This window comes from Scyliorhinus torazame, chromosome 2, assembly GCF_047496885.1.
Source record: "Scyliorhinus torazame isolate Kashiwa2021f chromosome 2, sScyTor2.1, whole genome shotgun sequence".
Taxonomy (NCBI): domain Eukaryota; kingdom Metazoa; phylum Chordata; class Chondrichthyes; order Carcharhiniformes; family Scyliorhinidae; genus Scyliorhinus; species Scyliorhinus torazame.
This window is the reverse complement of record NC_092708.1, coordinates 187,546,067-187,558,707: the sequence shown is the minus strand read 5'-3', so window position 1 is coordinate 187,558,707 and position 12,641 is coordinate 187,546,067. Positions and strand designations below refer to the sequence as shown.

General features: G+C 48.1%; 1 protein-coding gene across 2 annotated transcripts in view; it reads right to left on the bottom strand.

The window, feature by feature from the left end:
* The window catches only part of LOC140394247 (MAGUK p55 subfamily member 4-like), a 126,509-nt gene that overhangs the window by 36,289 nt on the left and 77,579 nt on the right, over positions 1-12,641 (bottom strand). For both annotated transcript variants that reach the window (XM_072481299.1, XM_072481291.1), the window contains one exon: positions 5,792-5,872. In XM_072481299.1, coding sequence (XP_072337400.1) covers positions 5,792-5,872 — 81 coding nt within the window. The remainder of the gene's footprint in view (positions 1-5,791; positions 5,873-12,641) is intronic.

Sequence of the window (12,641 nt, the reverse complement as noted above, 5' to 3'; positions counted from 1 at the left end):
GATCTCATTGAATAGCGGAGCAGACTCCTACATCTTTTGGTGTTAAGGTCTATAGTCTATAGGCTGCCCTGTGAGGAGATATTGAGCAGAATGAGATGATATTCTCCAGCGTTTAGAAGAATGGGGGGTGATCTCATTGAAACTAAAATTCTTAGTGGGCCTGACAGGATAGATGCTGAGAGGCAGCCTCCTCAGCTCGAAAAACTGGAACTAGGGATTATATTCTCAGGGTAAGGAGTTGGCTATTTAGGATGAGATGAGGAGATATTTCTTCACCTAGAGGGTCATCAATTTTTGTAATTCTCTACAACACAAAGCAACTGATGCTAAATTGTCAAGTATATTGGCTAGATTAAGGTCGCTAGTCGTTTGGGCATTAAGAGAACCAATGAAAATGGAGAGGGAGTAGGACAAGATCAGCCATGATCTTACTGAATGGCTCAGCAGCTCAAGAACTTGAAAGGCCTACTTCTGTTCCTAGTTCTGATCTAAACTCAGTGCTTCTCCCCTCACTCGGACGTTGGCCCCTTCTACAATCTACAGATTTGTAAATCCCAAACGTGTCATCATCTCGATAATGCAATTTAGAAAATGTATTTTGTACCTTGTCAATCAACCAGAGACTAGGGGTTGAATCTTGTGGAGGCAATGGGGTCTCAGCCCTTGGTTGGATAGCCAATGAGTACCTTGTGTTGCCTCATTTCAAAAAAGCCCTCCACATTTTGTGCCAATAGGGAGAATAATAGGACAGTGGTGGTCCTTCCCTGGGATCAAGGACCCCCGACGCAGAAGCCCTGCCGGCTGAGCTACCAGCCAATCAGAAAGAGGCTCTTATGTATATCAGCAGCAGAACGGGGGAGGTGGTGGCTGTTGCCGGTACTACACCCACCCAAGGTTTGGATCGTGGAGGGACCCAAGCATAGGTGAGTGATGGTGGGAGATGGCTCGCGGAAGAGGGACTTGGGGGTCAATAGCAAGGGCACAGTGTGGCTCTCAGTGGGTCCCCCACTTCACAATGTCCGGTCCCTCGATCAGGCCCCAAACTGAACCTTTTGAAAAAGGGCCACCCACACATCTCCCTGAGAACCTTCAAGTAAATACGTCAGGGTTGGCTTATCATGCTCTCCACTTTGTGAGTTGCCCTGTCTGGCACTGAGTGAATAGCAGCAGCGACAGGTTAAGGCCCTTAAGCGGGCATTAATTGCTCACTTTGTCTCAATTGCCAGCTGGATGGGAACACCGTTCATGGGTGGAGCTGGAAGCTGGTGGGGTCCCCAACTGTGATCTCCTGCCTGAATAAAAGTTCCTCCCCCGTCCAAACTGGCCTCAGGAGAAGGCACAAAATTTCACCTGAGGTTTCTAGAATCAGAGTCAAACCTTTCATTAAAGTCTGGGTGAACACATGCTTGACATTTCACAGTCATCGAGCTCACCATTCTCCAGTTTGTTCTTCCACTCATCTTCCAACTTAATAATAATAATAATAATAATAATAATCACTTATTGTCACAAGTAGGCTTCAATTAAGTTACTGTGAAAAGCCTCTAGTCGCCACAGCCAGCGCCTGTTGGGGAAGGCCAGTACGGGAATGGAATCTGCACTGCTGGCCTTATTCTGCATTACAAGCCAGCTGTTCAGCCCACTGTGCTAAACCAGCCCCGAGCCGTGCTTTTAAAATCAGGTAATAGGCCAGCACATCACTTCCACCAAGATCTTCATTCTTGGCATCAAATTTAATACTATAACCTCAGCATACCAAAAACTCAAAACAGCTCCACAACATAATCTCAGGACACAACATAAACTATCTGCTGACATGTACAGAAACAAATAAACATTTACATGTATCCGGGAAATCATCAGAACTTTCCAAGTATATTTTACATGATGACAGTTACAATCTTCACAGATTTGTTGATCGTCTGTTTCCTATTGCCTGTTTCAGTAACTTTCTGAAGCTGCCTTTTCCCCAAATAATTTACAGCACAGAAACAGGCCATTCGGCCCCTCCAGGACAATGCAGGTGTTTATGGCCCACACGACTTTCTTTCCCAGCCACAACAACTGTATTCACACTGTGCCTTTTCAAGGATAAAACTCCCCCAGGTCCTTCACAGGAACAATTTAAGCAGAATTTGACATTGAGTCAGATGAAGCAGCTGACTAAAAGCTTGGATAGAGAGGGTGAGCGGGTCAGGGAAGGAATTCTGGAGCTTAGGGGCTTGGCAGCTGAAGGCACGGCCGCCAGTGGTGTGGTGATTAAAATCAGAGGTGCTCAAGTAGTCAGAATTGGAGAAGCCCATAAATCTTGTACAAAATCCCATCATAGCCCCAACATATTAGTCTATTTCTTTCTATCTCATATGTTTATTTAGTTTTCCCTCAGACACCATTGCATGCTCTCACCAAGTTCCATACTTCCACCACTTTCTGAATTAAGTTTGTTTCATAGAATTTACAGTGCAGAAGGATCCTTGTTGGATCCTTGTTGGATTTATTGGTGACTATGTTATGTTTATAGCGTCTAGTTTTGGCCTCCCCCACAAGTGGGAACACCCTCTCTACATCTACCCTATCCACACATTTTAAAAAAATTTAGTGTACCCAATTATTTTTTTTTCCAATTAAGGGGCAATTTAGCGTGGCCATTCCACCTAACCTGCACATCTTTGAGTTGTGGGGGTGAGACCCACGCAGACATGGGGAGAATGTGCAAACTCCACACGGACAGAAAATATTTTCCGCCAGATCATCGACTATTGTACCAGACGATTTGCACAATTGGTGGGCTCAGAAAAAAAAAACGTCTAGAAACGAGAAACACAGGAAATAAGGGTTGATATGTGAAGAAACAAGTCATTTATCGCACTGGGGAGTCTTTCCACCTGCGCGCCTTCACATGTGGCGGACTGCAGTGTCAGATCCTTCAACTCGGAGAGAAGCAGCTGCTCACAAAGGAAAAATAATGCAATAGAAACCAAGAGAAAGCATTTGTGTTTGCAGAAAAAAAAATTCTTAAAGCCACAATCCAATCAAGAAAAAAAACGTTTTTTAAAGAAACAACAAAAGAAATATACAACTTAAATTGGAAGAGAAAGAAATTAGAGGGGAAGAAAAGTTAAAGAAAGTACTACAACTTAAGTACAGGTAACTACGATGCCAGGAAAAGGTGGCTATGGAATGGGGACATAGAAAATAGGAGCAGGAGGAGGCCGTTTGGCCCTTGGAGCCTGCTCCATCATTCATTATGATCATGGTTGATCATCCAACTCAGTAGCCTAATCCCATTTTCCCTCCATAATCTTTGAGTCCCTTCCCCTAAGTGCTGTATCGAACTGCTTCTTGAAAACATACAGGGCGGGATTTGCTGGTGGTTCACTTTGGCGGGTAATTCCGGTCCCACACTGGTACATGGGTTTCCCGGCAACGAGGGGTGCTGTCGCCAAGAAATCCCGTTGACAATGGCGGGTTCGGTAGATCCCACTGGTGGGCCGACTCTGCCGCCGAAAAACGTGGTGGAGTGGTCGGTAAATCCCGCCCACAATGTTTTGGCCTCAACTACTTCCTGTGGTGACAAATTTCACAAGCTCACCACTCCTTAAATAAAGAAAATTCTCCTCATCTCAGACCTAAATGGTCTACCTTGTATCTTCAGACTGTGACCCCTGGTACTGGACACACCCACCATCAGGAACATCCTTCCTGCAACAACCCTGTCTAGTCCTGTTTGAATTTTACAGGCTTCTATGAGATCCCCCCTCATTTTTCCAAATCATTCAATGAGAATGTGGATCATGGAATTCCTATGAAGGGAGATTCAGGTACTTCCTTGCTGCAAATAAGATACTGGATGAAATTAAAGTAGCAGCTTTCTTGAGTGTAATACCGGGGCAGCACGGTAGCATTGTGGATAGCACAATTGCTTCATAGCTCCAGGGTCCCAAGTTCGATTCCCGGCTTGGGTCACTGTCTGTGCGGAGTCTGCACATCCTCCCCGTGTGTGCGTGGGTTTCCTCCGGGTGCTCCGGTTTCCTCCCACAGTCCAAAGATGTGCAGGTTAGGTGGAGTGGCCATGATAAATTGCCCTTAGTGTCCAAAATTGCCCTTAGTGTTGGGTGGGGTTACTGGGTTATGGGGATCGGGTGGAGGTGTTAACCTTGGGTAGGGTGCTCTTTCCAAGAGCCGGTGCAGTCTCGATGGGCCGAATGGCCTCCTTCTGCACTGTAAATTCTATGTCTATGTCTAATTGGATGGAAAACCGTCAACATATTAAAAAGTCTTGTCCATTCTGCAAAGCCTGACACAATAACCTACGAGGAATTAACAAAGGCCCTTGAAGAAAACTTCTTGCCAAAACCATTAATCAAAGCAGAGAGATTTAGATTTCATCAATGTAGTCAAGAAGAGGGTGACAATTTGTAACTACTACAGAAACTGGCAAAGAATTGTGAGTTTGGATTCACCCTTGGGGACACGTTGCAAGACAGACGTGTGTGTGGATTGAGAAATGAGACAACCCAGAGATGATTGCTGACAGAAAGCTCTCGAACAATCAAACTTGTTGTTGAAATAGTAGTGTCTACAGAATTGGCAGCAAAAGATGCTTCCCAGGTTGGAGCTGGCACCAAAATAAACAAGATGAATACTGAGAAAAGAAGATCTCTCAACATACAAACATGCCATAGGTGTGCTCAGGTGGGGCATTCTCCATAGGAATGTTGGTGTCAAGAAAACAAAGTCATAATTGTGGCAATAAAGGTCACGTATCAAAGGCGCACTGGGCCAGATAAAATCCTCAAACCTCGAAGACGTGTAAATGCAAGAATGCATCCAAATCCACAAAAAGAGTATACAGAATGACCAAAGACAATGAAAATTCACAAGAAGACACAATGTCTAAAGAGATAAAAGAACTAAAACTAGGTGTATTGTCGATGCACGGCGATATACAGAGATTTTGGGTCTATCCGAAACTAAATGGGAATGAAATCAAAATGGAAGTAGATACCTTTTTAGGACTCACCAATTACTCTGGAAAATCCATTCCAAATCTCACTACCATATTAAAACCACTCCAGACATTATTTTGTGTGAAAAAATAATGGGCTTGGACAAAAGACTGCAAAGTGGCATATACTGAAGTCAAAAGTGTGCTGAAGAAATCGGGCTGGATTCTCCGCCCCGCCGCGCCACATTTCTATTTCCCCCCCGCCGGCCGGGATGCTTCGTTACGCTGACTGGTCAATGGGGTTTCCCATTGTGGGGGCAGCCCCACGCCGTTGGGAAACCCCCGGGCTGCTGGAAAAATGGAGCATCCCGCCGGCGGAGAATCCTGCCCCAGAAGTCTTGGTTCATTTTGACCCTAAGTTGAAAATACAACTCGCACGTGATGCGTCACCCTATGGGGTGGGTGCAGTTATCTCTCATATAATGCCAAATGGTGACGAAAGACCATTAACTTTCGCTTCGAGAATGTTGACAAGCGCTGTACAGATTATGCTCAATTGGAAAAAGAAGCCTTCAGTATAATATTTGGAGTCAAACAATTTCATCATTATTTGTTTGGAAGACATTTTACCTTGTTAACAGATCACAGGCCTTTGACAATGATTTTTGGTCGATACAAAGGAATACACTCTCTAGCTGCAAGTCGTTTACAGAGATGGTCCCTCACCTTATCAGCGCATAATTATGAGATTAAACATAGAAGATCTGAAAAAATGTTGGGGTCTGGCCTGGGATATTAACAATTGCCTCAGATTGTGCTACCACAAGAGATATCCTGACTTACGTGGTACTGGACTTTGGAAGAGACGTGGATTGGACTCAATCAGTCTTCTTCTCAGTTCATTCACTCCAACTCCTGAGGGACCTAGAGTGGCAGGAAAACAAGGAAACCAAGCTAGTCTCTGGGTCTTAGTTCGCGACGCAATGTTCCCAATTATCACAGGACCTTTGCCCCAGTTGTATGCACTGGCTGAGGAACACTGTCCCAGCTACCTTCAGAAATTCAGAAGCATTAGGGAAAAACATTCAAACTCCTGTTCATCATCATAACTTTGGTTAAAGGATCACAAGAACTCTGGAAAAACAATTCTCTTCTCTAGTACTGCTGAAAAAAGAGACATGCTGTTGAAGCTTTTCACCCTACACTCATCACGACAGAATGCCAAATTTCAAAGGGAGCAACAATTTATACTGCATGAGAAAAGAATGCTAATTGACAGCAAGTCGACTCTGATTGGTCGAGGTGTTGACATGGAGAATGTACCAGGGTCTATTGTCCCCTGTGCTTTTGTTTAATTCAAAGAAAATGAAATGCTTGGGCAGGTTCTTTCTGCTTGCTGAACAATCCTGGTGCATAAGGAATTACACTAACAACAAATTTAAGATTATCAGTTGGGCTTGCAAGGTGACTCACTTCTGCTTATAAAAGATATGCAGGGATGGGCTTCCGGTGGTGGCCATGGAGTGAGTGGTCGCACATTTGGAAGCTCTGTTCAAGACGTTTCTTTCGGACCATTTCCCCTCTCATAGGATGGATGTTTTGGTGGAAAAAGGTGCAGGAGTGACTGGAGAAAGCGAAATTCCACAGGTGTGGCTGGTGGATGGATCCACGGACCAGAAGTGGGTCGAAAAGAAGGGAGCAGTTGGAGCAAGAGAATTTTGGTCCGCCACTAGTCAAGATGGCAGAGGGTTGTTTCGGGGATGACAGCAGGCAGGGATTAAGTGGTTTGGGGATTTGTTTATAGATGAGTGTTTTTCGTATTTGGAAGAGTTAGAGGAGGAGTTTGAGCTGCCCAGTGGGAATGGGCTTTGCTACTTGCAGATGAGGGACTTTGTGCGGAAGCAGGTATCGACTTTCCCGCACCTTCCGCCCTACAGGGTAAGGTAGTGTCAAAAGCGGGAGTGGGGGAGGGGAAGGTATCGGAAATCTATAAAGAGCTATGGACTGTCAGGGAGCCCTGATAGGGGAGGTGAAGCAGAAGTGGGAGGAAGAGTTGGGTTGGGAGTTAGAGGCTGGGTTATGGGAGGACGTCCTGAGGCGAGTCAATCCGTCCTCGTCGTGTGCCAGGCTCAGCCTGATACAATTTAAGGTGGTCCACAGGGCGCACATGACTGTGGCCCAGATGAGCAGGTTCTTTGAAGGGGTAGAGGATAGGTGTGGGCGGTGTGCAGGTGGGCCTGCAAATCATGTCCATGTGTTTTGGGCATGTCCGAAGCTTAGGAAATTCTGGCAGGTGTTTGCTGACGTCATGTCGAAGGTGCTGAAGGTAAGGGTGGTTCCGAGTCCAGAGGTGGCATTTTCTGGTTTGCCAGAAGACCCGGGACTCCAGGAGGCGAGACAGGCCGATCTCTTGGCCTTTTCCTCCTTGGTAGCCCGGAGATGGATCTTGTTAGCATGGAGGGACTCGGAGCCCCCAAAGTCGGGGGTGTGGGTTAGTGACAGGGCTCGGTTTCTCAGGCTTGAAAAATCAAGTTCACCCTGAGGGGGTCGATGCTAGGGGTTGCCCGGAGGTGGCAACCGTTTATTAACTTCTTTGGGAAAAGTTAAGCTGTCAGCAGTGGTTTGGGGGTGGGTGGGGGTGGGGGGGTTGGGGGGCGGGGGGGGGGGGGGGGGGGGGGGGATGCAGGCGGGCGAACGAGCTGCCGATGGTGATGGTGGTGCGTCTCCACTGATTCCTCGGCAAGGAAAGGATATTGAGATGGGCAAGGCAGACGAGGAGATGCACCTGGGAAGAGAACGAGCTTCAAGTGTGGCTGCTGTGGCGCAGCAAGAAAAGGAGTGGTGACGGTGGGCATCTGAGGGTGGGCTGGAGGGTCGTGTGACGCGAGCCTAGTCATTGAGCCAGGCCCCCCTGACAAAGCTGGTCTCGTGGAATGTGAGGGGCTGAATGGGCCAGTCAAACGGTCGCGTGTGTTTTGCGCACCTGAGCTTGAAGGCGGACGTGGCTTTTTTACAAGAGACACATCTGAAGATCGGAAATCAGACAAGGTTAAGGAAAGGGTGGGTAGGACAGGTCTTTCATTCGGGGTTGGACATGAAGAAGAGGGGCTAGCGGCGCTGGTAAACAAGCGGGTGGTGTTCGAGGTGGGGAACTTTATGGCAGACACGGGAGGGGGGTGAGTCCGTAAGTGGAAAGCTGGAGAGGATGCCGATGGTTTTGGTTAATGTCTATGCCCCAAGCTGGAACAATGTGGAGTTTATAAGGCGGGTGCTGGGGAAGACCCCGGACCCGGACGAGCACCGGTTGATCATGGGGGGGGGATTTTAACACTGTCATTGAACAAGGGTTGAACCGGTCGAGCCTAAGGTTGGGGAGGGTGTCGGCGATGACGAAGGAGCTGTGGAGGTTTGGGTGGCCGAGGGTGAAGGAGTTCTCGTACCTCTCCCATGTGCGCCGGGTGTATTCCCGGTTTGATTTCTTTGTGGTGAACGAGGCCCTGTTGGCGGGGGTCGTTGGCTCAGGTTATCGGCGATCGTGTTCTCAGACCAGGGTGGAATTGAGAGTGGACCGGGGGAGGGGGGTACAGGACCCGCAGTGGAGTCTGGATGTGGGGTTATTAGCAGATGAGGAGGTGTGCGAGTGGATGAAGGCTGCCATTCGGGGGTATGCAGAACTGAATGATACAGAGGAGACCTCGGCCACCACATTATGGGAGGCACTCAAGGCTGTGGTTAGGGGGGAGTTCATTTCGGTCCGGGTGCACAGGGAAAAGGAGGAACGAGCAGAAATAGCAAAGCTGGAGGTCGAGATTCTGCGGGTGGATAGGAGGTACTCGGAGGCCCTGGAGGCAGGCTTGTTGAAGGAGAGGCAGAAGGTCCAAATGGAGTTTGGGCTGGTTTCCACAGGGAAGACAGTCGGGCAGCTGTGCAGGGCCAGAGGGTCAGTGTATGAGTACGAGGAGAAGGCCAGCAGGATGCTGGCCCACAAACTTAGGAAGCAGGAGGCGGCGAGGGGGATTGGAAGGGTGAAGGACGGGAGGGGAAGAGTGGCACTGGAACCGGTGGGGGTGAATGGGGTTTTGCGGAGTTGTGCAGGAGACTTTATGAATCGGAGCCCCCGGCTGGGGAAGGAGGGAGTGTTGCGGTTCCTGGATGAGTTGGAGTTCCCCAGGGTGGAGAAGGAGCTGGTGGAGGGGCTGTGGCCCCCATTGCACTGGTGGAGGTGATGGAGAGTTTGGGGGCGATGCAGGTAGGGGAAGGCCCTGGGCCCAGATGGGTTCCCTGTAGAATTTTATGAGAAGTTCAGGGGGGACCTGGGGCTTCTGTTGGTGAGGGCATACAGTGAAGTGTGGGATAAGGGGGGGCTCTCCCTACACTATCGCAGGCATCCATTTCCCTAATACTGAAGAAAGATAAAGATCCGGGTTCAGCGTAGGGTCTACTGTCCAATATTGTTATTAAATGTGGACGCTAAGTTGCTGGCGAAGATCCTGGCCTCGAGGACTGTGCGCCGGGGTGATAGGGGAAGACAATTGTCGACGAATGTTAGGAGGTTATTGAGCGTGATAATGATGCCCCCTGAGGGACAGGACATGGAGGGGGCAATGGTAATGGATGCAGAGAAGGTTTTCGATCAGGTGGAGAGGGAGTATTTGTGGGAAATGTTAGGGCAGTTCGGGTTCAGGCAGGGGTTTGTGGACTGGGTCCAGCTGTTGTACAAGGCGGCAGTAGCGAGCGTGCAGACGAACCAGGTGAGCTCGGGGTACTTTGGGCTACATCATTGGACAAGGCAGGGGTGCCCAATCTCCCCGTTGCTTTTTGCCTTGGTAATAGAGCCACTGGCGATGGCGCTTAGAGCATCAAGGAGTTGGAGAATGATTGTGCGGGGAGGGGGGTTTGAGGACAGGGTCTCGCTGTATGTAGACAACCTATTGCTGTATATCTCGGACCCACTGGGGGGCATTGTGGGAATCAAAGAACAAAACAAAAGTACAGCACAGGAACAGGTCCTTCAGCCCTCCAAGCCTGCGCCGACCATACTGCCCGTCTAAACTAAAATCTTCTACACTTCCGGGGTCCGTATCCCTCTATTCCCATCCTATTCATGTATTTGTCAAGATGCCCCTTAAACGTCACAATCGTCCCTGCTCCCACCTCCTCCTCCGGCAGGGAGTTCCAGGCACCCACTACCCTCTGTGTAAAAAACTTGCCTAGTACATTTCCTCTAAACCTTGTCCCTTGCACCTTAAACCTATGTCCCCTATGTGATGAACGGTTCCTGTAATACTGTACCCTTGTCATCATGTAAGGTGATGTCCCCTTTAAGACCGGGCTTGGAACCCTGGGGGACTCCGCCTCCGGCTCCACCCTTCTGGGAGCCGTATATAAGGGGCCGGCTTGTGGGCGGTACCTCTGTTAGCACACGTCTCGGCACCAGACTAGTTCTTAGCTTATTAAAGCCTTCTTTACCGTTTACTCTCTAAGTGTCGTTATTGAGGGTACAACACCCAAGAAATTGACCCCTCTACCCTGGGAAAAAGTCTCTGACTATCCACTCTGTCTATGCCCCTCATAATTTTGTAGACCTCTATTAGGTCGCCCCTCAACCTCCTTCGTTCCAGTGAGAACAAACAAAGTTTATTCAACCTCTCCTCATAGCTAATGCCCCCCCATACCAGGTAACATCCTGGTAAATCTCTTCTGCACCCTCTCTAAAGCCTCCACATCCTTCTGGCAGTGTGGCGATCAGAATTGAACACTATACTCTAAGTGTGGCCTAACTAAGGTTCTGTATAGCTGCAACATGACTTGCCAATTTTTATACTCAATGCCCCGGTCAACGAAGGCAAGCATGCCGTATGCCTTCTTGACTACCTTCTCCACCTGTGTTGCCCCTTTCAGTGACCTGTGGACCTGTACACCTAGATCTCTCTGACTGTCAATACTCTTGAGGGTTCTACCATTCACTGTATATTCCCTACCTGGTATTAGATGTTCCAAAATGACTTACCTCACATTTGTCCGGATCAAACTCCATCCGCCCAAGTCTCCAAACGACCTAAATCCTGCTGTATCCTTTGACAGTCGCTATCCGCAATTCCACCAACCGTTGTGTCGTCCGCAAATTTACTAATCAGACCAGTTACCTTTTCCTCCAAATCATTTTTATATACTACAAACAGCAAAGGTCCCAGCACTGATCCCTGTGGAACACCACTAGTCACAGCCCTCCAATCAGAAAAGCACCCTTCCTTTGCTGCTCTCTGCCTTCTATGACCTAGCCAGTTCTGTATCCATCTTGCCAGCTCACCCCTGATCCCGTGTGTCTTCACCTTTTGTACTAGTCTACCATGAGGGACCTTGTCAAAGGCCTTACTGAAGTCCATATCGACAACATCCACTGTCCTACCTGCATCAATCATCTTTGTGACCTCCTCGAAAAACTCTATCAAGTTAGTGAGACACAACTTCCCTTCACAAAATCGTGCTTCCTCTTGCTAATATGTCCTATTTCCTATTGCTTCCAAATGGGAGTAGATCATGTCTCGAAGAATTCTCTCCAGTAATTTCCCTACCACTGACGTAAGGCTCACCGGCCTGTAGTTCCCTGAATTATCCTTGCTACCCTTCTTAAACAAAGGAAAACATTGGCTATTCTCCAGTCCTCCGGGACATCACCTGAAGACAGTGAGGATCCAAAGATTTCTGTCAAGGCCTCAGCAATTTCCTCTCTTGCCTCTAAATCCTGCTGTATCCTCCGACAGTCCTCATCGCTATCCGCAATTCCACTAACCTTTGTGTCGTAGTTACATTTTCCTCCAAATCATATATATATATATACACATACTACAAACAGCAAAGGTCACGGCACTGATCCCTGCGGAACACCACTAGTCACAGCCCTCCAATCAGAAAAGCACCCTTCCATTGCTACTCTCTGCCTTCTATGACCTAGCCAGCTCTGTATCCACCTTGCCAGCTCACCTCTGATCCCTTGTGACTTCACTTTTTGTACCAGTCTGCCATGAGGGACCTTGTCAAAGGCCTTACTGGAGACTTGGGCGGATGGAGTTTAATCCGGTCAAGTGTGAGGTAATGCATTTTGGAAGGTCTAATACAGGTAGGGAATGTACAGTGAATGGTAGAACCCTCAAGAGTACTGACAGAGAGATCTAGGTGTACAGGTCCACAGGTCACTCACTGCAAGGGGCAACACAGGTGGAGAAGGTAGTCAAGAAGGCATACGGCATGCTTGCCTTCATTGTCATTATCCTCACTATCAGTATTCTGGGGTAGATCCCATCAGGCCCTGGGGACTTATCTACTTTAATATTTTTTAAGACACCCAACACCTCGTCTTTTTGGATCTCAATGTGACCCAGGCTATCTACACACCCTTCTCCAGACTCAACATCCACCAATTCCTTCTCTTTGGTGAATACTGATGCAAAGTATTCATTTAGTACCTCGCCCATTTCCTCTGGCTCCACATATAGATTCCCTCCCCTGTCTTTCAGTGGGCCAACCCTTTCCCTGGCTACCCTCTTGCTTTTTATGTACGTGTAAAAAGCCTTGGGATTTTCCTTAAGCCTATTTGCCAATTACTTTTTGTGACCCCTTTTAGCCATCCTGACTCCTTGCTTAAGTTCCTCCCTACTTTCCTTATATTCCACACAGGCTTTAGCTGTTCCCA